We start from the raw sequence: 23,545 nt of genomic DNA on the forward strand, positions 1-23,545 counted from the left end.
CACCAGTCTGGTCAATCTCGGGGCAGTATTTATATTCCTTCCCGTTTCCAGGCCTAGGAGCCTTGGCATCCTGCTCTCGCCTCTAACTGAAATTACCTCTCAACCCTTTTTAGCTAAGATGCCTCTCGCATTCCCCAGGAATAACAAGCTTTAAAGCCCCTTCACACTGAAGCCTGCCTTTGAATTCCCCAGCTAGATTTGGGGGTGGGGGTCTTATGGCTCCCGGTGAACCCCCGGTTCTGTTGATTAAATTGAGCTCAGGCAGATTGCTGGCTTCCCAAAGCCTGTGTTATTACTGCTTCTCAAAGCTACGGGCACCGGATCGCCATCTTTGGCAAGATTCTTTTGGGATACAATGGGAATTACTGGGTGGCCTCGGTTTGGTTCTTCCCTCGTCTCAGTTCGCGGCTCACCAGCCACATTGATGCAGCCCCCAGGCTGGAAGGAGGCTGCAGGAGCTTCCCCTCAGGTCATCCTCTCATCCCTCCCCCGTGCCCCAGGAGCTGGTTGTGGGGGCGGTTCCATCCCCTCGGCCCATCTGGGACAGGAGCCTAGGTTCCCTTCGGGGGGTACCCCAAACCCCATCCTTGGCCTCAGGCCAGCCCTGGTGCACTGCCCGCTCCCAGGCTTGACGAGAGGCTGCGGGCCAGTGGGTGAAGGGGCTCGCCCTGACTGCCAGGCCCCGCCCAGGCGCACCCGGGAGGACGGGCTGGGATGACGCGGGCGCCGGGGGGGTAGGTCGCGAGGCCGGGGTCTCCATGGCGCAGGAGTACGGGGGCCTTCGAGGACCACGCGGGCCTGGGAATCGCCTGCCAGGCTAGGCCGGACGACGCACGTGCTCCGAGCTGGGTCGAGGGGGCGGGGCTGAGGGCCGCCGCCGGGCCACGGGGCGGGGAGGAGCCGCGGACGGTGGGCGGGGCCAGTGGGCCGGGGCCTAAAAGGCGGCGCGGGCGGCGGGCGGCGGGCGGCGCGCACAATTCTTGCTCGGCTGCGGCTCCCGGGTGTCCCAGGCCCGGCCGGTAAGCAGAGCATGGCGGGTGCGGGCCCGAAGCGGCGCGCGCTAGCGGCCCCGGTGGCCGAGGAGAAGGAAGAGGCGCGGGAGAAGATAATGGCCAAGCGCGCGGACGGCGCGGCGCCGGCAGGCGAGGGCGAGGGCGTGACCCTGCAGCGGAACATCACGCTACTCAAGGGCGTGGCCATCATCGTGGGCGCCATCATGGGCTCGGGCATCTTCGTGACGCCCACGGGCGTGCTCAAGGAGGCAGGTTCGCCGGGGCTGGCGCTGGTGGTGTGGGCCGCGTGCGGCGTCTTCTCCATCGTGGGCGCGCTCTGCTACGCGGAGCTGGGCACCACCATCTCCAAATCGGGCGGCGACTACGCCTACATGCTGGACGTCTACGGCTCGCTGCCCGCCTTCCTCAAGCTCTGGATCGAGCCGCTCATCATCCGGCCTTCATCGCAGTACATCGTGGCCCTGGTCTTCGCCACCTACCTGCTCAAGCCGCTCTTCCCCACCTGCCCGGTGCCCGAGGAGGCAGCCAAGCTCGTGGCCTGCCACTGCGTGCGTGAGTACGGGGCGCGGGCTGGGGGTTGGGAGGTCGTAGTCCCTGGGTCCCTGCATCCTTGCATCGCTACGCCCCTGGCTCCCACATCTCTACATTTTTGCGTTCCTGGACCGTCCCGGCAGTTCTAGGCTAAGGTCATTGGTCCCAGAAACCACGTGCGTTTCTTTCATTCATTCTTTTACACCTCTCCCCACAGGCTGGGAATATCTTCAGTGACGGGACAGCAGGGTCCCTGCCCTGCCCTTCGGTGGGCATTTCATTCCCCCACTTAAGCGGTTCAGGCAAGTGCCAGCCTCCCGTTGGCCCCGCTGAGCAATTTACTCCCAGCCTCTTGCGTGGCACCCACGTGGAGTAACTGAGCAACCGGTTTATTGTTAAAGCTCCGATTGCTGACTGGTTGGTGAAAAGGAAATTGCAGTTAAAAAGAAAATTATTCATTTCTGCTCTCCACACCAGCTCGTCAGGAATCAGTGACACGGGCTGACTCATAAGAAAACAGTAGTAATAAAATCGTGTGCGGGTAGTGACTGGTGCTGGTTTAGGCTAAGGGATCCCCCCTGAGGGTTGCCCAGTAGTGAGAGAGCGGAGCTTGGCTGCAGATTCAGTCTGTGTTGCAGTGAATGGACGTGCGGGTCCCAGGTTACTCTGGGAAACAGCCATGGGGCTCCTGTTTTGGTGGGCATGGTGCTGGTGTGTTCTTCACCAGGCCAGAGAGAACTGCTTTTCAAAATAGTTTTCTTTTCTTTTTTTTTTTTTTTTTTTTTTGAGATGGAGTCTTGCTCTGTCGCCCTGGCTGGAATGCAGTGGCGCGATCTCGGCTCACTGCAAGCCCCGCCTCCCGGGTTCACGCCATTCTCCTGCCTCAGCCTTCCAAGTAGCTGGGACTACAGGCGCCCGCCACTACGCCCGGCTAATTTTTTTTGTATTTTTAGTAGAGACGGGGTTTCACCGTGTTAGCCAGGATGGTCTCGATCTCCTGACCTTGTGATCCGCCTGCCTCGGCCTCCCAAAGTGCTGGGATTACAGGCGTGAGCCGCCGTGCCCGGCCTCAAAATAGTTTTCTTGTGGGATTTCAGGGGGAAAATCACTTGTACCAGATACCACATGATTTGGTTGGGTGGCGTGGGAAGGCGGGTCTTGGCAATTCTCAGGTTCATCCCATGGCAAGGATCGGCCTGGATCTCAGTAGTGTGTGTACACATTCAAGGTGGGAAGGGTTAATTTATAGTTGGGGTCTTGAGCCATGAAATCAGGGGAGTGGCTTCTGACTGGCAGGACCTGTTGGCGCTGTTTTCTGCCACACCGTACTTTGGGGAGAAGGGGGAGGGGGAGGCATTTCTTCATAAATGTGAGAATGCCCCGAGGCCAAGACTCAGCAGGGCTCTGTGTGGTTTCTCTGAGGCTCTGAGCAGAGCAGCCACACCACCATGCAGGTCAAAGCCGGGAAAAATCGTAGTAGGACAGGAGTGGGGAGAGCCTGTGGCTTCCAGCTGGGCGTTGGACATGTGAATGTAGGGGATGACTCTGATTTCTTTTTTTTGTCATTAGAATTTCACTGGTTCAGTCTCCCTCCCGCCTAGGTACATGTCCGCCTGGTATGTAACGATATGGATAATAGCTTATGCAGCCTGCACTCTTACCTTTAAAAAATGAATCCCTGTTGGCTGGGTGTGATGGCCCACGCCTATAATCCCAGCACTATGGGAGGCCAAGACGGGCAGATCTACCAAGGTCAGGAGTCCGAGACCAGCCTGACCAACATGGTGAAACCCCATCTCTACTAAAAATACAAAAATTAGCTGAGCATAGTGGCTCACGCCTGTAATCCCACCTACTTATGAGTCTGAGGCATGCTCCGGGACGTGGAGGTTGCAGTGAGTTGAGATCCTGCCACTGCGCTCCAGCCTGGGTGACAGAGCAAGCCTGTCTCAAAAAAAAAAAAAAAAAAAAGCAGCCCCTGGGTGCTGAGTGTCTGACTTCCTGTTGGTGCCAGGAGTGAGTTGTGGGAAATGCTTCATTGGCCACCAGGAAGGAGACATAGGATGGGGCGCTGCCTAGTTTTCTCTTTCTAATAAAAATCACGTCAGTCATACATGAATTCATCATCATTTAAAAATTCAAACCAGCCAGGCACTGTGGCTCATGCCTGTAATCTCAGCACTTTGGGAGGCCGAGGCAGGCGGATCACCTGAAGTCAGGAGTTCGAGACCAGCCTGGCCAACATGGGGAAACCCCATCTCTACTAAAAATACAAAAAATTAGCCAGGCGTGGTGGCAGATGCCTGGAATCCCAGCTACTCGGGAAGCTGAGGCAGGAGAATCACTAGAACCCAGGAAGTGGAGGTTGCAGTGAGCTGAGATCGCACCACTGCACTCCAGCTTGGGCAACAAGGCGAAACTCTGTCTCAAAAAAAAAAGCAAAAATCAGCTGGGCGTGACGGCGCACACCTGTAGTCCCAGCTACTTGGAGGCTGAGGCAGGAGAACTGCTTGAACTCGGGAGCCAAGATGGTGCCAGCTACTTGGAGGCTGAGGCAGGAGAACTGCTTGAACTCGGGAGCCAAGATGGTGCCACTAAGCTCCTGCCTGGGTGACACATTTCTCCTCCTTTACCACCCCCCAGCCCCAGAGTTTCTGTGGCTGACAGTGTACGCTTCCGGAGCTGCTTCTGTTACAAATATATCGCTGGCCTATTTATTTAAAAGATCATAATGTACAACTTGTTCTCCACCTTTTTTTTAAGCCTAAAATGGTTTTGCCATGTTCCCAGGCAGTACGCAGAGGCTGCCCTCTTTAGCTGCTAAGAAGACTTCCCTGTGTCGGCAGGAACAAGTGTGCTCACCGCCTCCACCCCCCAACCCCCCCCGTAGACCCCTGTGGAGGGCATTTGGGGTTTCCCAGCTTTGTGCAAATGGGAAAAGGTTATGTGGTTTTTTGTTTTTGTTTTTGTTTTGAGACAGAGTCTGTCTCTGTCGCCCAGGCTCGTTGCTCACTGCAACCTCTGCTTCCTGGTTTTAAGCAATTCTCCTGCCTCAACCTTCGGAGTTTAGATTACAGGCATGTGCCTCAGCCTCCCAATTTGCTAGGATTACAGGCATGAGCCATCGCACCCGGCGGGGTGTGGATTCTAGTGTAATAGCTAATGTGCCTTCCAAAGAGGCTGTACCAAGTCACAGGTTCCTGGATTTATTTTGTGGTAATAGGGCTTTAAAAAGTATTTTTATTTATTTATTTTTATTTTATTTTATGTTTGATCTGGAGTTTTGCTCTTACCCAGGCTGGAGTACAATGGCGCAATCTCGGCTCACTACAACCTCCACCTCCCGGGTTCAAGCGACTCTCCTGCCTCAGCCTCCCGAGTAGCTGGGACTACAGGTGCCCACCATGCCCAGCTAATTTTTTTGTATTTTTAGCAGAGACAGGGCTTCACCATGTTGGCCAGGCTTGTCTTGAACTCCTGACCTCAGGTGATCCACCCGCCTCTGCCTCCCAAAGTGCTGGGATTACAGGCTTGAGCCACCGCACCCGGCCTAAAATAGCTTTCCAGCAGTCCTTTTGGTCCCAGTAGGTAAAGCCTCAAGGCAGGCTCTAGAGTGCCAGCCCTCTCTGACCCAGAGGTGAGGGTTGATGTTAATAGGATCCCTTTCAGCGAAAGTTAGGGCCACACTTCTCATGTCCCTAAGCCATTTGTACTTGTTTTTTTTCTCTGACCCACCTGTGTATGTGGTGAGTATGTGTGTATGTGTTGCTTTTTTTTTTTTTTGGAAAGTGATTTTCAGTAACAGAAAGGGATGTGCTCTCTGCAAGAGTGAATCTGTTCTTGCCCCTGTGTGTAAGGCAAGAAGGAGAAGTTGTGTTCTCTGAACAGGCAGACCCTGCTGAGAGAGGGAGGTGTGTTGGGGTTCAATCATTCTGGTGGGAAAGATATTAGAGATAGTTATAGAAATAGACACAAATCTTGGAAGGCCGAGAAGTTGGCATAACTTTGGTAATTAGCTCTGGCTGAAGGCGGCCTGATCCCTTTACCTTTAGTTAAACAAATAAACATAGAAATAAAAGAAAGGCAGAGTAGTTTACCTAGCTAGCTTGTTTACTCATATAATCTTAAGACCCTGGGTGCTTAAATGCTTTTTACTCGGGAAGTCCACAATGTCTGTTACACTCTAATGGTGTTGACTCAAGCTTTTGTTAATTAATCATACTGAATAAATGCGCGTCTGACTAGCTGATCAGGGCCAAGTAGCAACTGTTTACAGGACTCAGCCGGGAGCCTATAAGTGGCTGGGACCCTCAGCTGGACTGGCAGAGCAGAATATGTGTGTGTCTGTACTTTATTCATCTGTCACGGGGTCACGGGTCTGTAAGGGACAGACTCCCTGCAGCTGGTGCCCCCTCGAAAGGAGTGCTGTCGCAGAGGTGGGCTTGGCTGAGGCTGGTAGAACTCCAAGCTGATTCTCAGGTCATTCTGACTTCAGCTCGGAGAAGGGCAGTGGATGTCCCAGGAAGGGAGACCCTGCCCTTGTAGGGGGACTTCTGACAGGTGCAGGGGGCAGCCTGGAGCCCGGACCAGTGGGCAGGATGGGCGCTCCAGGGTGTGAAGGAGAGGCTGGGCGTTTGATCTGTGGACATTGTTCCTGGAGCAGTGAAAAGCCATAGAAAGTGATTTATTTTATTTATTTATTTATTTATTTATTTATTTATTTTGAGACGGAATTTCGCTCTTTTTGCCCAGGCTGGAGTGCAATGGCACGATCTCGGCTCACTGCAACCTCTGCCTCCCGGGTTCAAGCGACTCTCCTGACTCAGCCTCCCGAGTAGCTGGGATTACAGGCATGCAACACCATGCCTGGTTAATTTTGCATTTTTTAGTAGAGACAGGGTTTCTCCATGTTGGCCAGACTGGTCTCGAACTCCTGACCTCAGGTGATCCGCCCACCTCGGCCTCCCAAAGTGCTGGGATTACAGGCGTGAGCCAGTGTACCCAGCTGATTTTTTTTTTTTTTAAATGATCACACATAAGGTTGGGTTCCAGAATTTTCTGCTTAGGAAGGGAAAGGGCACCTTTTACCCCCTTAGTCCTTGAGCCTGATCCTACAGAAGGTACAGTGGCTTTCGGGTCTGGATCCTCAGCCCTCGGGCCTCTGAGGCTGCCTTGGGAGAGGGTACGGATTTGAGAACAAGGTTCTCAGTTTTGCTGGCTGGCTTTTCAGTTGCCCAGGCACGTCCCACAGAAAGTTTCTTTTTGTGAAATAATCGTGTGAAATGGGTTGGCCTCGGTGCTTAGAACCATCCCACTGACGGTGAGTGGAAAAAATCCCTTGCTTGTCAGTCTGGTTAGGAGATGAGGTCCTTTCACGCGTGTCTTTGTGTTGGTGCACTTTTCACTGGTCATAAAGATGAGAGGAACCAGCTCCATGTGTCTCTTTCTGGATGGCCATATGGAACTTGGCATGACAGTAGGGTTGTGTGGGTTATTTATTGCTTGATGAAGACTTGGCAGCGTGTACTGGAAATTCAAGCAATGCTGGGTTTTATCAGAAGGCGCAAAGGCTGGAGTTGAGATTCTGGCTGGGCCTGGATTTGGTTTGGGCAGTTTATCTGACCTCCCTGGGCCCCAGCTGGCTCTGCATAGTGAGTAGGGTAGCATCTACTCAAAGTCCCGGCCACAGCCGTGGACCGGCACTGGCCCAGGTGAGCTCTCAGTAAGTGGGAACTCACAGGTTCAGAAGATGCTGTGGGCCTCAGGGGCTTCCACCTCCAGGGAGGTGCTCTCAGAAGAAGGGCCTGATGGGCTCACCGCATCGTGGAGAAGATACCCCGGCTCAGTCTCAGTCAGTTCCCCAAGCGCATAGGTGTTCGGGAAGTGGCCTGCAGACAGCTCCTCCATGCCTCCTGTTTCCCTGTCCCAGTTGGGTGAAGCATGGGAGCCTGCTGGGACAGTCCCAGGCGTGCCGTCACGCAGGGGCAGGCCGTCCATCGGTCTCGTGGGACTCTGGCTGCGGGTGGCTGAGGACACCTGGCCTCATGGGAGACGGTGCCAGGGTCCCTGGAGTGAGGTGGGTCTCCTCCCCATGGCTGTCACTCCTCAGCAGATTGGTGTGGGCGGGTGTGCGTTTAGGAACCTGTGAGCTGAGACATTGTCCAGCTAGCATCAGGCCAAAAGCAACCAAGGCTTTGAGAAATCCACCTGGCCCTGCCGAGCCTGTTTCTGGCTGTGGAATGGGATTTGCCCCAGCGCCAGGTGTCTGGGAATCACAGGCCTCCGTGTGTGAAGGTGCCAGTTGCACGGGCTGTGACCGTCCCTCCACGTGCTTGTATCTCCTGCTCACTGTGCATGTTGAGCAGCCCTCAGCCTCACTGTCTTCTCCTTTGGCAAAAAGAAAGGAGCAAGGGAACAAAGAGAGGGAGGGAAGAGCCAGAGACAGGAGCCAGGGTTTCCTTTAGTCTGGAGCTCTGGGTGCAAGATGATGTCACCCACCCACACTCGGCACAGGCCCAGGGTCGGGGGGCTGTGGGTGGAAGTAGGAATCGCCACAACTGTCTCTGAGCCCCTCCCTAAAGGGTGAAGGGTGTAAGGGGTGGGTTTTGATGGCTGTGGGCTTAGCTGTGGTCAGTGGACTCAAAGCTGTGGACTCAAAGGCCAGTTGGCCAGTTAGCAGTGACCAGAGAGCAGAGGGGGCCTGTGTGTGTTTTGCCCCAGGGTCTTCAGGCTGCCTGGCAGCCTCTATCCGCCCCCCTGGTGTGTCCAGCACCCCCCTGGGGTATCCAGCACCTGTAACCTGTAGCCCCGCTTCTCAGTCCAGGCCTGTTCCAGGGCCCCCCCGGGGTATCAAGCACCTGTAGCCTGTAGCCCCACTTCTCAGTCCAGGCCTGTGTAAAACCTGGCCCCGGGTTGGGTTTTGGGATCCCTGCACCCCTCCATCCCCAACCCCCCACAGCTGGGACCCTGGCTTAGCTAGCAAAGGTTCTGCGTGTTTAAGGAGCTGGGTGGGCCCCAGAGCTCAAGCCGTGGGCTCATTGCAGGCGGCAGCCAGTGATTAGTGCTGAAGTCCGACTTTCCCAGCCAGACATGAAAGTGCCGCTGGCGCCTGGGCAGGTCACGCTGCATCTCGGGATTTGGGGCAAGGCCATAGGGCGAGTTCACAGAAGCACATGACCTGAGCCACACAGGAGAGCCTAACGGGCACTTCTGACCCTTTTTTCTTGGGTCACAGACCTCTTTCATAATCCAGCAGAATGTGCAGAATCTTGCCCAGGAATGTGTACCAGCCGCCTTCACACAGAAGGGTGGGCTGCGCAGACCCCCGAGGGCCCAGGCCAGGGTGAGAGCCACCCCCTGGAGAGGGGTGTCCAAGGTAGGACACACGCTTGCACCACCTCTTGGCACCTCTTGGCCACCACTTTCCACTCCAGCCTTTGAAGCCAGTGATAATCCCCAATTTACAGCTGGGGAAACTGAGGCAGGAGCGAGCCAGGAGCCAGGGGCCACAGTGCCCACCTCTACACTGAGGCCACCGTTTGTCATCAGGCATAGGGGAGCACACAGCCACGCCTGGGGAGTCTGGTGGGTGCCAGGGGTCTGGGGAGGTGTCAGCAAGACTGGGTGGCCCAGTCGGCCCAGGTAAGGACACAGGTGGGTCAGAGGCTCATCTGTGTTCCCCAGCAACCCCTAGGGGCTCTTCGCGCTCCTCCACCCTTCTCCATCCTTCCCAGACTCACATCCAGGTATCCTGGACAGCCACAGGGTTCTGCCCCCCAGTAGGCCTGGCCCTCCCTGGAGCATCACCTGGATGGCTGGCCATGGGCAGGCCTTGCCTGGCCCGTCTGCAGGGACAGGGCATGTGTATACACGCAGATTGGTACTGTGTGCCCGCGCGCTCCCCAGAGTCCCTGTGGCAGCACCCCCTTCCCGCCGCTGCGCTTTTCCAACAGGAGGGCCCCCCCGCAGCGTCTCCTTCCCTGATTGTGGCCAAATCCTGAACTCTCCCTCTGGAAGGCGGACCCTCCGGGGTGGCCACAGCTCGTGCCCTCCGGGAGCGTGGGAGGCGTCTCTTTCTCTGCATCCCTGGCCGTCAGACCGCCCCAGGTGGGGACCATTCTCTGGCATTGCCCGCCCCTCCCCTGCCCTAGGATTTGCCCACTATGTGAGGAATGAGCACCAACCTCCTATTCCGGGCCTTGGAGCGTGACGCCCGCAAACTCGATCCCTGCTGAGTCATCCTGACCTCGGGGTGGGCCAGCATCTGTCACTGCTGAGACACTATATGTGTGAGCTGCTTGTTAACGAGAAAGCCAGACAGTGTAAAATATTTGAAGAGATTTATCTGGAGTTAAATGTGAGGACCAAGGCCTGGAGGCCCTGAGGACATGTGCCCCAGGGGGTGGGCCACAGCTGGAGTTCATACCTTGTACAAGGACAGAAGTTACAGGCAGACATCAGTCAGTACGTGAAAGGTACTTGTTGGTTCTGCCGAGAAAGGCGGGACAACTCCAAGGTGGGGATGGGCTTCCTGGTCACAAGTGGGTTCAAAGATTTCTTTATTCTTTATATATATATATATATATATATTTTTTTTTTTTTTTTTTGAGATGCTTTTGTTACTCAGGCTGGAGTGCAGTGGCGTGATCTCAGTTCACTGCAACCTCCGCCTCCTGGGTTCAAGTGATTCTCCTGCCTTAGCTTCCCGAGTAGCTGGGACTACAGGCATGCACCACCATGCCCAGCTAATTTTGTGTTTTTAGTAGAGACAGGGGTTTCACCATGTTGGTCAGGCTGGTTTTGAACTCCTGATCTCAGGTGATCCGCCCACCTTGGCTTCCCAAAGTGCTGGGATTACAGGCATGGGCCACCGTGCCTGGCAAAAGATTTTCTGATTCACAATTGGTTGAAAGAGTTATTAGCTAAAGACCTGGAATCAATAGAAAGGAGTATCTGGGTAAGACAGGAGGTTGTGGAGACCAATATTGTGTTGTGTTTTGTTTTGTTTTGTTTTTGTCACCCAGGCTGGAGGGCAGTGGCATGATCTCGGCTCACTGCAACCTGGTTCAAGCGATTCTCCTGCCTCAGCCTCCCAAGTAGCTGGGATTGCAGGTGCCTGCCACCACCATGCCTAGCTAATTTTGTATTTTTAGTAGAGATGGGGTTTCTCCATGTCGGTCGGCCTGGTCTCGAACTCCTGACCTCGTGATCTGCCCACCTCAGCCTCCCAAAGTGCTGGGATTACAGGCATGAGCCACTGAGCCAGGCCAAGATCTGTGTTTGAATGTTAGTGCTGGTCAGCTGTACCTGAATTCCAGAGGGAGGGGGTATAACAAGGCCTGTGTGACCCTTCTTCCCATCATGACTTGAGCTCGTTTTTCAGGTTAACTTTGGAATATCCCTTTGGCCAATAGGAGGGGTCCCTTCAGTCACTTAGGGGGCTTAGAATTTTATTTTTGGTGTACGTGCTCAAACTGCAGCTGCTACAAAACCAAGGCCACGGTGACCCTGGTGCCAGTCCAGCTTTGTCCCTGTGCTCTCGAGCTGCTGGAGGCCAATGCAGGATTCTGCCCACAGCTCACATGTGTGGCTTCAGAGCCTGAGGGTTCTTGGTGCTGTGTCTTCACCTGGTACCGTGTAGGGGCCCTGTGAGCTGAGTCAACTGGAAGAGCCCAGAGCCTCTGCAGAAGGCCTGAGCAGGGCCCGGGCACTGTCCCTGGAGCTCTGAGTCCCTCAAGCTGTGTGGCCCGCAGCCAGGCGCTTGACTTCTCTGGCGTTTGCTTCAGAGCTGGGAGCCTGGGGTGGCGTAGGTCTTTGGCAGGGGTCAGGTAGGGGAGGGGCCAGCCAGGAATCAAACATCCCTGACAGGTGAGGGGGCAGGTGAGGAGGGCAGGGCAGGAGCCCCTGGAGCACTTGTGCAGCAGCATCTGGACCGGTGCAAACCCTGAGATGGCTTCAGGTCCTTCTCAGAGCTAAGGGCTCCCTGTCACCAGGGATTCTTCCATCACTGCACCTGCAGAGCCCATTGGGATTGGGGAGAGGCCCTGGCCTTAGTTTGGAACAGCTGCATCCGCCTGTCGGGTGTACAGGCTGTGCACTGGTTAAGCCTGAGCGCAGAGTCTGTTCAACGAGTTCATTGTGTGGTATTTGCTTCCGCTTGCTGTTGAGTTGGACTGGCCTGGACGCTGGCCAGGAGCCCAAGTGGACTTGATGCTTCTCTTTGACAGCCAGGATTGAAAAGCCCAGTCAAGTGGGCAGAGCACGAGGGTGAGATTTAGGAGACCTGGATGTCCTCACTTTGCCGCCCAGGAACTGCTGTGTGACTTTCAGCAAGTGGGACAACCTTTCTGAACTATGTTTACACCAGCTATAAAATGGAGGTGTTGGATTGGCTGCCACAAGTGTCCTCCACCTCCACAATACTGTAACTGGAGCGGGTTTTCACTCCTTTTTCTTGTTAGCATAACTGTTGGAGCTATGGAGAGTTTGGAGTGGGGTGTGGGTTTCTGGGCCACAGATGTGTGAGGCTCCGCACTTAGCCAGCGGTGGCAACTCCTTATCACTGGTGCCCACGGCTTCATCTGTGCCCTGAAGATACTAATGCTGCGGTGACTGGTCAGATTAATGGTGATGCTTTCATGGGGCGCCGTAAGACATGTCCGCGAGGTATTTCACCCATACAATGGGAGGCAGTGTTCCAGTCTGTTGGAGACAGGAAAGGGAGGCTCAGTCCCTGCGAAGGAACTTGCCCGAGTTCACACAGCATTTCAGCACCGGGTGGCCTGGCTTCAGAGTTTCAGAGGGAGGGGTGGCCCTTCCTGTCGGTCCTGGGGGTCTCCTGGAGTCAGGACCTTTGGGAAACCCAAATCCACCAGGACGCTTGCATCAGGAGAACCTGACCACATGAGAAGCTGCCCTTTTCTGGTTCTACTGCTTACCCTCGACTTGGGGTGTCGGCAAATTTCAGAGCTTGCCAAATCTGCATCTTCCCGGCCTGTTTAAAATGAATGTGTCAGCCCCATTCTGGACAGCAGCTGACACCTCCTCTCCCGTGCCAGCCAGTACAGTGTGGTTGGGCGTAACTCAGCCCCGGTTAAAAATGGAAAAAAGTACAAAGACATGTGTTCAAGGCCTGGTGACAGAATTTGAAAATGTGACACCAGCCTGTTAGTAATTTGTTTTCACAGAAACCTGATTCAACACTGAGCAGACAGGTGGGGCCAGGGCCTTGGGATCATCTCTGTGCTTGCCCAGGGACATCTGTATGTCTGGCTCAAAGAGGGGGCCTTGTGCTCTGCAGAGACTGGACATCAAAATTGAGCCATTATAAGCAGACCATCCTGGCCAGGCACGGTGGCTCACTCCTGTAATTCCAACACTTTGGGAGGCCAAGGTTGGTGGATCACCTGAGGTCAGGAGTTCGAGACCAGACTGGCCAACATGGTGAAACCCCGTCTCTACTAAAAATACAAAAATTAGCCGGGTGTGGTAGCAGGGGCCTGTAATCTCAGCTACTTGGGAGGCTGAGGCAGGAGAATCGCTTGAACCTGGAGGTGGAGGTTGCAGTGAGCCAGTATTGCACCACTATACTCCAGCCTGGGCAACAAAGTCAGAGTCTGTCTCAAAAAAAAAAAAAAAAAAAAAAAAATGAAGTGAAGAAGGAGGAGAATACTTGGATTGGGATAAAGTAGAAAGAGTCACTGGATTAAAGTTAACTAAAAAACTCATAAACTTTAGAGTGGTATTGAGAAATTGTAAGGTGAACTGAAAAAGGCTCATGGGATTTTAGAGCCAAGAAGGCCTTGAGTGGCAGTTCCTACCTTAGTAGGAATAGCTTCAGTGGTGTGTTGCAGGTGGAACCCAGATTAAAGTGGGTTAAAAAGTAAATGAAGGCAAGGAAGATAAATTTTTCAACAGGTTTGTCTGTGAAGAGTCCAGGCTATTAGATTGATAGAGGGAGAAAGGCAGTTAAAGGGTTTTTTTGTTTTTTGTTTTTTTTGAGTCAGAGTCTCACACTATTGCCCAGTCTGGAGTGCAATGGCGCGACCTCGGCTCACTGCAACCTCCACCTCCGGGGTTCAAGTAGTTCTCCTGCCTCAGCCTCCCAACTAGCTGGGATTACAGGCGCCCACGACCACACCCGGCTAATTTTTTGTATTTTTAGTAGAGACGGGGTTTCACTATGTTGCCCAGGCTGGTCTCAAACTCCTGACCTCATGATCTGCCTGCCTCGCCCTCCCAAAGTGCTGGGATTACAGGCGTGAGCCACCGTGCCCGGCCTTATTTTCTTAATTTTTAAATTTATTTTATTATTATTATTATTATTATTATTATTATTATTATGTTTGAGATGGAGTCTCTGCCGCCCAGGCTGGAGCGCAATGGTGCAATCTCGGCTCACTGCAACCTCTGCCTCCCAGATTCGAGCGATTCTCCTGCCTCAGCCTCCTGAGTAGCTGGGATTGCAGGCGCCCGCCACCACGCCTGGCTGATATTTGTATTTTTAGTAGAGACGGGGTTTCACTACATTGGCCAGGCTGGTCTTGAACTCCTGACCTCATGATCCACCCACCTTGGCCTCCCAAAGTGCTGGGATTACCAGCGTGAGCCACCGCACCTGGCCTTTAGTTTTTTTTTGAGACAGAGTCTCGGTCTGTCACCAGGCTGGAGTGTAGTGGCACGATCTCGGCTCACTGCAAGCTCTGCCTCCCGGGTTCAAACGATTCCCCTGCCTCAGCCTCCCAAGTAGCTGGGACTACAGGTGTGTGCCACCACGCGCAGGTAATTTTATTTTTTCTATTTTAGTAGAGACGGGGTTTCACCATGTTGGCCAGGGTGGTCTCAATCTCCTGACCTTATGATCTGCCTGCCTTCGCCTCCCAAAGTGCTGGGATTACAGGCGTGAGCCACCGTGCCCGGCCATTTTTTGTTTTTGTTTTTGTTTTTTTTAAAGTAAGACTTTTGAGAGTGCTCGTATGTTGATGATGTGATAAGCAGTAGTGAAATGGGAGATTTTGCAACGTACAAAAGAAACAGGCCGGGTGCAGTGGCTCAAGCCTGTAATCCCAGCACTTTGGGGAGGCCAAGGTGGGCGGATCACGAGGTCAGGAGATCGAGACCATCCTGGCTAACATGGTGAAACCCCGTCTCTACTAAAAATACAAAAAATTAGCCGGGCGTGGTGGTGGGCGCCTGTAGTCCCAGCTACTTGGGAGGATGAGGCAGGAGAATGGCGTGAATCCGGGAGGCAGTGAGTCGAGATCACGCCACTGCACTTCAGCCTGGGCGACAGAGCGATTCTACATCTCAAAAAAAAAAAAGACAAGACATACCTTGGAAAATGGGGGGAATAGACAGATCCAGATGATTTCTATGGATAGGAGGTTTATTTGTTCCATTATGCGAAGATGATGGGAAGAAAAGCTGTATGTGCAGATGCAGGTGAATTTGTGGATATATTAGAAGGAAGATGACAGGCAGTGATGGAGTGTTGAAGAGCTCAAACATTAGACAGTACTGGGTCTGAGTTCTGACTCTGCCTTTTACAAGCTGTGCAACCTTAGGCCAGTTATGAAACGTTAGTTATCAAGTTATAACTAATAGGATTGTGTTGAACACGAAATGACATGATAAACATATGTAAACTGCTTGGATCAGTTGCCCACTAGCTCTTGTTAGGAGCTAAAATGTTAGCTCTTGCTGAGGGTGCTGTCAAATGGCTTCTATTTCTCATGGAGCAGAAATCTATAAGGTCATCCACTGGTAGTGGTGGGAGAAGGAAGAAGGTGCAGAAAGTTTTACAGATGTTTTGGAAAGGAAAGAAACCTGGTGAGGGAAATGTGGGCAGCATCAGAGGCCCACTTGCAGTCAGAGAAAAGGAGCATTGGGGCATGGAGGTGAGGGGGTACTTTCTTCAGCTTTTCTCTGAAGACAATTGTGCATGTGAAACAAGGGTTAAAATCAGATCTATTGCCCTCCTGGATTTATTGGCTTCGTTTGCTCTTTCTGGCTAATTTGATTGGAGTTCTGAAAATAGAGAATATTAGAGGTTCCTTGGAAGGAAAATAAGCAGCACTGAAGTCAAATCTTTATCATGTTTGCTAGAAATGTTATTAAAAAACAAAATTTATGGCCGGGTGCAGTGGCTTATGCCTGTAATCCCAACCCTTTGGGAGGCTGAGGTGAGTGGATCACTTGAGCTCAGGAGTGCGAGACCAGCTTGGGCAACATTTTGGGAATGTTGTAGAGAATGGGACAAAAAAATACAAAAGTTGCTGGGCGTGGTGGAGTAAGCCTGTGGTCTCAGCTACTTGGGAGGCTGATGTGGGAGGTTTGCTTGAGCTCGGATTGCACCACTGCACTCTAGCCTGGGTGACAGTGTGAGACCCTTTTTCAAAACAAGCAACTTTTTTTGAGCTACAGTATATTTAATGGTTTTAAATATAAGTGCAGAGTAAGAGGGAGTCCAGTCCATAAGATGACCCTTGCTTCTAATACTAGTTGCAAGTTTGGGGGTTCCCAAGACCACTCTTTTTTTTTTTTTTGAGACAGGGCCTCTCTCTGTCACCCAGGCGAGAGTGCAGTGGCATGATCACGGCTCACTGCGCCCTGAACTCCTCCCTCCCAGGTTCAGGCAGTCCTCCTACCTCAGCCACCTGAGTTGCTGGATCTATGGGCACACACCACCTCGCCTGGCTAGTTTTTCTATATTTTTTAGAGACAGTTTCACCATATTGCCAGGCTGGTCTCAAACTCCTGAGCTCAAGTGATCCGCCTGCCTGGGCCTCCCGAAGTGCTGGGATTACAGGCTTGAGTCACTGTGCCTGGCCAAGACCACTCTTAGGTTGGATGATTTCCAGGAGGACTCACTAGAACTCATTGAAAGCTCTCATACCCATGGTTAGAGTTTATTGCAGTTTAGGGATTCAGATTAGAATGAGCCAAGGGTAGAGGTGCATAGGGCAGAGTTCGGGGAAGTTCCAAATGTTGGAGTTTCGAATTGTCCTGTCCTTGTAGAGTTGTGAAAAATGACACCTTCCTGGTGGCACTGGTGTGCGACCATACTCATGGATTATTGCCAACCAGGGAAGCTCACTCTATTTTTTATGTCCAGCGTTTTTACTGGGGTTCCATGGTTGCATGCCCATGTGGCTAACCTTAGTCTCCAGCCCCATTGGAGGCCAAGCTGATCCATGTGACTCAAAGCCCCCACCATAAGCCACATTAGTAGACTCTGCTGTGGCCTAAAGCCCCCAGATGAACAAGGACACTTTCCCCCACCGCTGCCCCCCCCCTTTTTTTTTGGAGATAGTCTTGCTCTGTTGCCCAGGCTGGAGTGCAGTGGCATGATCTCAGCTCACTGAAACCTCAGCCTCCTGAGTAGCTGGGATTATTACAGGTGCCCGTCACCATGCCTGGCTAATTTTTGTATTTTTAGTAGAGACAGGTTTCACCATGCTGGCCAGGCTGGTCTCAAAATGCTGACCTCAAGCGATCTGCCCGCCTTGGCCTCCCAAAGTGCTGGGATTACAGGTGTGAGCCACTGCTCCTGGCCAGGACCCTCTTATTGGGTATGACATTTCAAGAGTTTAGAGATTACCTTCCAGAATTCACAGGTAAAAGCCAGATCTCTCGTTGGTGAAGATACAATTCTTGACAATTTTACAATAGTTAAGTATATTTTATCAGTCTATATTGGCTGTTTAGTTGACAGACAGTTAAAAATTGGTGACAGTCCAGATGTGGTCACTCATGCTTCTAATCCTAGCATTTTGGGAGGCTGAGGTGGGAGGATTGCTTGAGTCCAGGAATTTGAGAGCAGCCTGAGCAACATAATCAGACACCTGTCTCCAAAAAACATAAAAATAAAAAATTAGCTAAATGGAGTGGCATGCACCTGTGGTCCCAGCTGTTTGAGAGGCTGAACCCATGAGGTCGAGGCTGCACCCATGAGGTCGAGGCTGCAGTGAGCTATGGTCATGCCAGTGCACTCCAGCCTGGGTGACAGAGTGAGACCCTGTCTCAAAAAAGGAAACAAATCACCCATAAATGGATAATTAAGATTCGGTTATTATAGACACTTAATACTTAGGTAGCTAAGCTAGTTTTACCAATAAATTATATTAATTTAATATTTCAGTATTGCAAAACTGATGCATACTCATTTACAATTTTGACATGGAATGGTTCTGTTTTGTTTTATTAAATTTGAACTTAAAAGTTCTCTGCAAGAAGAGATTTGTATAATAAATTCCCTGAGCCTCTCAAATTAATATTTTAGCCATAGACTCATATTTAGAGCAGTTTCTAATGTAATGATACAAGGCCCAGGGTTATTCATAGTTTCACCCTTTCTCTTATTCCTCATTAAAGCATGTTTGAATCCAGGTAAGAGGCATCACAGGGGAAAACCTTGAATTTATTTTTGAAGGGTAAATCATTTCCAAGTGGTATTAACCATTAGTATGGAAAGCAACATATCCTATAACTGCTCTGTGACAGTGAGACTATCTTTGCTACTTTAGAGAATAAGTACATTCCTACTTCACTGGCTTTAGTGCAAATCTCATTTCCTGGTTTATATCCATTACAAATTAGATCTCACCATGAGAGCAAAATCCCTTAATAAACCTAGGTAAAAGCAATTTGAAGTAATATGATGCTTACTCCAGTGACACCACTAGGTGTGGTGTTTGCATCAAGTCATTTTGGGGTGCTTTATGGAAATGCTTCCTAGTAGGGAAGTCCCTGACTTCACACTTTCCAGAGATGACGCTCTCTCTCTTTTTCTCTCTAATACTTACAAGAATGGACTGCAAGGCTACATTTAGTCAGGCGATACCATCCCCAGCACATGGTGGCTTGTTGGTGTGAGGTCTGAGGATTCCGGTCATTTGAAACGAATGGCCTCCTAGATTTGTGGCATTTTTCTGTATATTGAGAATAGGTAACTAAAATAAGTGGTAACTATATTTGCATGTGATTTGTATGTTATAGTTAACATTTAAATTCTCTTATGTACTAAAATTTTTTTGGTTGCCACATTAAGCCTCTTTATCCTGTAAGGCACAGAGTGTCTTTCCACCTCAATTTTTGCTTTAATGTATGAACCCTAATGGGACCATAGTTCAGCTAAAGGCACCTAACTCATGAATGATATTTGCTCCATGTTTGAACAACAAATGTTTTAACCCACTGTCTTCACCAATATTGTAACTACTGTCTTACAGATTGACTTGATGCAAAACATCCCAAAGGCGATTTTTGAGGTATGAGCTTTAGAAACTTACCTCTCATGTGGCATGTACATCAGGCTTTAACTTCAGTTTGATCGTTTTGGGGAAATTTATGCATTTCTTTTTTTTTCTCTCCATGATTTTTTTAGAATATTAAAGGGGCTGTAGAGGTATTTTTGGATCCTTGCTAGGATTCTTAGACTTAACAGATAGATTTTCTTTTTTCACTAAATTGAGACACTAATTCTGGCAGATGATATCCCTTTCAGCTCTTCTAACTAACTAGCCTAACATTCCTGCCTGCTTCTTGGAGTTCATATCTGCAGTTTCTATTTTGTGGCTTTGATTGCCTCATTTTAAGTGCTCATTTCCGTTCTTTAACAGTTCTCTATTTATTGGACTGGGATGATCTTGTTGGTGCTAACAGCCTGACATTGACATTTTTTGAAACCTAAGCAGTCAAGATTGTATAAAAATAGAAATTTCTTATAAATGCTAAACCATTTTGTGCTTTTCGGTTCAGAATGCTTACAACCTGAGTTCTGGTTGGGGATGCTTTGATCAATTTGTATTAAAATAATTTGGCAACTAGGGAGTTTTCAGGTATTTCTGAGACGGTGGCTCTATTCCAGTTTTTTTTGTTATATTTCTGAAAACACAGATTTTTTTTGGGAAAAAAATCTCAGTGTTCATAACTGAGGGGATTTAGAAACCTTATTTCTAACCAACGGGGAAGCTGCTCCTGGTTTTACAGTTTAGTTGGAAATCAGATGCTTCCTAGTTGGAAACACATTGTTGGTAGCAACAGATTACCTGCTTTCTTCAGTGAAGTATTTAAGTTGCTCTATATTGACTGTAAAAACTTGTTTTGATTATATTCATATACTCATGAACTGTTTGTACATTGTCTTTTAGACTGGAAACTTTGAGTTTATTTTGTATTATGGTCATAACAACTTTTAACATACCCTGCAAACTAAGTGTTTCTTTATAATTGATTATCTTATTTTAGCCTGACAACAACCTTACATGTTAGATAGGTATCATCCTCATTTTATGCAAGAGACAACCAAGGCTTGGAGATCAAGTAATTTGTGCAAAGGCACACATACTTTTCAGTGCTGGAGCTGGGATTTGAGCCCAGATCTTTTTTTAACTTGTATTCTCTGCTGCCTTATGGTACTACTGTGTCACCAGAAAATGATACAAACATTTAACTCTTAATAGTAAAGGTAGTGTAGGAGATAAGTAAACATGATGAAAACAGGAAGTGAAGATATGTTTAAATATTGGCAGACTTCAGTTATCTTTGTGTTTCTGAATTAGTCAAGTGCTTATTTTATTCGCTCATCTAATAAGACTTACTGTGGCATACATATAAAGTTCAAACCCTGTCAGAAAAGATTATAAGCTCTCTTACGTTTCAGTCTCCTTTCAGAAAGTAATGGTATGCTATGATTTATATAGACGCATGTTAAATGTGCTATTTGTAGGTACATAAGGAATGTCTTTTCATTAGTTTAAAAAAGTTATGGTCCATTGAGTTAATATTTTAATGCTTATAGACTTAGTATACTCAGAAAATATTCTCATACATTTTTCTTGAAATTCCATAGATTTTATTTTCCCTTATGTTCAAAGTACTTAGCTTTATGAATAAGTGAACTCTGAATATTAGAAGATACTCCTTATGGAGCCTTAGTCATTTTAGTATGCTAGGTTTTGAATTTCATGAAGTTTCAGATTGAGATCCTTTATAAGTAATGACTTGTACCAGTTAGATATCCAAGTTTAATTGGACCTATTGTCTGCATTCTGTATTAACAGTGATTGCAGTAAGTGCAGATCAAGGTGTCCAACTGATTGAGCTCATGCAAAGTTTTATGTTTAGTATTTTTGGGAGCAAGGAAAGACTAATAAACTCTAAACGAAATATATACAGTATACAAACACTGCTGTCACTTTTACACCATAGAGGGAGGGGCAAAGCGTAGAAGAATAGGTTAGTTTCTGGCCTTGCCAGTGTCGTAAACTTTTCTAAAAGATTCAGGTTCTAAAAGGTTGAGAAAGCATTTTTAGTAAATATCATAGAAGTGATTTTCTTTTTCTTTTTTTTTTCCTCAAAGTTGTTCCTCTCAGGAGAAAATCAGTAGGGGAAGAACTTACTTGGATTTTTCATATGCTATAACAGATTATTTTGTTGTCTTCTTTCTTGATAGTTTATGATTGATGGCTGAAAGAGTAACACTCATGAGAAGTCTTGTAACTCAGCTCTGTTTTACTTATGAGGCAGTTGAAGCATAGAGCAGATACTTAGATGAGGACACACTTTTACCCTTGGCTGTACCCTACTTGTTTACTAATAAGCATCAGGTATTATTCTAAACAGAACCTGAATTTTAAATAGATTACGAACTACAACTTTCCGACATAACTTTATTGCATTTCTGATACCTTTTATTTTCTTAAAATGTCTTCTTTTTTACTTTTTAAAATTTTGATTGCTACTCTTTACAATTAAGGCATCTTCAATGGGGTCTTCAATACTACAGTACCTAATCAGTACTTAGAAAATAACTTGGTAAGACATTGCCCGTCCCTGACATGCTGCCAGTGTTTTTTATTTTTATGACAGGAAAGGCTGAAATGTTTTGACTGATTAACCCTCTCCATGGGGGGAGAATTTAGAAAGAATTACTCTTATTATCAAGTCATGTGAGGAGAACACTGGACCAGAGTAACCAATTGTCCTGTTTTGCCTGGGACAGGAGACTTTCAATGCTAAAACCAGCAAAGTCACCCTAATCCCAGTAGTGATTCATATTTCTGAATGGGTCTTTAGAACAGTAGAAGAGACTGAAAAGTTGGCATTTCATCCATTGAGAATCTCTTCCCAGTGAAAGACTTCTTATTAGACGGCTGAGTGCTTACATATAATATATAGTACATATTACACTAAATACAATAGTAATGGTTAAATGTAAAATTTGGGAGAAGAGAGGCTTGTTTAAAGAAAGATTTATTTATGTTATTTAAAGTTCTAATAAACTTTTCTCTTTTTATAGAACTGATAGTGCATCAGCTGACCCAGGTAATTTAAAATATTCTTCATCCAGAGATAGAGGTGGTTCTTCCTCTTACGGACTGCAACCTTCAAATTCAGCTGTGGTGTCTCGGCAAAGGCACGATGATACCAGAGTCCACGCTGACATACAGAATGACGAAAAGGGTATATATATTTTCTTATTGCTACAAGCATGTTTTTTGAACCTACCTATCCCACCTTCCTGCCTTCTTACACCCCCAACTTTCTCGCTTTCTTCTAATATATTTAAAATACGAATAACAAATGCAGTGTTATTTCTGAAAACTTTATAGGACGTTTATCCACTTTATTATTTTTAAAATTTAAAATTTTTCCATACATAATTCATCAATGCAGTTTTCTTACAAAAAAGATACAATACTATTTTTGTTTTTATTTTCAAAAATATTTAGCTAAGGTTGAAGTTCCTCTTGGCTACTGTCTCTAAACTTCAAGAAAGTTTTAAAACAAGGTGCAAAATTTGATTTAATTTAGTTTTCATTTCTTTGCTTATTTTCCAATGAAGGGATCAAAATTAAATTAACTTCAAAGGTGTATTAAAAGAAATGAAAATGATTTTCAAGGCAGACAGTACAGGAAAAAGGTAGGAGAAGCAAAGGCTGGTTGAGCTGCAGATTGAGTAATAAGATCCTGAGCTATCAGGAAATTGACTGAATGAAACGAACAATCATATTTAAATGACGTACACATGGCTGTTTGTAGGTGGCTACAGTGTCAGTGGGGGATCTGGGGAAAATACTTATGGTCGGAAGTCGTTGGGGCAAGAGCTGAGGGTTAACAATGTGACCAGCCCTGAGTTCACCAGTGTTCAGCATGGCAGTCGTGCTTTAGCCACCAAAGACATGAGGAAATCACAGGGTAAGGCTGGGAAAACGGGGACCAATCACATACACCTTCCAAAGACTTGTATCTCCTCTTATTCTGGATGCCTCTTACTAATGCCTTGCAAAGGCATAAGTTGATTAGCCTACTGTGCAGGTAAAAATTGTTTACATTCTTTTCCTGTGAATTGTTAATTTCCCACTAGAAAGGCTATAGTACATTTTAAAAGAGAATTCTCTTAAAACAAGATTAGAAGACTGGATAAGATCTTACAGAAAAGGTTTACCCAATTATCGTGGATATTGAATGTATAGTGCATAGTAGGCTCCTACTACAGCAAGTCCTTGAACTCTTGGGCCTGTGGAGGATATAGATATATATAGAGAGGGGGTACTTTTCTGTCTTTTTTTTTTTTTTTTTTCTCTTTGAAGTTCAGGGTACATGTGCAGGATGTACAGGTTTGTTATGTAGGTAAACGTGTGCCATGGTAGTTTGCTGCACAGATCATCCCATCATCTAGGTATTAAACCCAGCATCCATTAAGCTATTCTTGCTGATGCTCTCCTTCCACCCGCCCCCTAGAGTGGGTACTTTTCTGGTTTGTTTGTTGTTGTTGTTTTCAATATATTTTTTTGAGACAGAGTCTTGCTCTGTCACCCAGGCTGGAGCGCAGTGCTGCAATCTCTGCTCACTGCAACCTCCGCCTCCCAGGTTCAAGTGATTCTCGTGCCTCAGCCTCCCAAGTAGCTGAGATTACAGGTGCATGCCACCACACCCAGCTGATTTTTGCATTTTTAGTGGAGACAGGGTTTCACCATGTTGGCCAGGCTGGTCTCGAA

At 48.5% G+C, this 23,545-nt stretch overlaps 1 protein-coding gene and 1 long non-coding RNA gene across 2 annotated transcripts in view; both read left to right on the forward strand.

Annotated features, from left to right (window-relative positions):
* The first annotated feature begins 940 nt into the window (after positions 1 to 940).
* The window catches only part of LOC107973150 (serine/threonine-protein kinase SMG1-like), a 75,145-nt gene continuing 52,540 nt past the window's right edge, over positions 941 to 23,545 (forward strand). Inside the window, 1 exon segment of the mRNA XM_063796848.1 lies at positions 941 to 1,565. Within this exon segment, the coding sequence (XP_063652918.1) occupies positions 1,031 to 1,565 (535 nt within the window). The 5' untranslated portion in view covers positions 941 to 1,030.
* LOC129135254 (uncharacterized) lies at positions 10,004 to 23,054 on the forward strand. The gene is made up of 4 exons (XR_008539986.2): positions 10,004 to 10,018; positions 18,773 to 18,811; positions 21,844 to 22,007; positions 22,587 to 23,054. It is a non-coding gene; the product is annotated as an uncharacterized LOC129135254 (long non-coding RNA).

This window comes from Pan troglodytes, chromosome 18 (genome assembly GCF_028858775.2).
Source record: "Pan troglodytes isolate AG18354 chromosome 18, NHGRI_mPanTro3-v2.0_pri, whole genome shotgun sequence".
Taxonomy (NCBI): Eukaryota; Metazoa; Chordata; class Mammalia; order Primates; family Hominidae; genus Pan; species Pan troglodytes.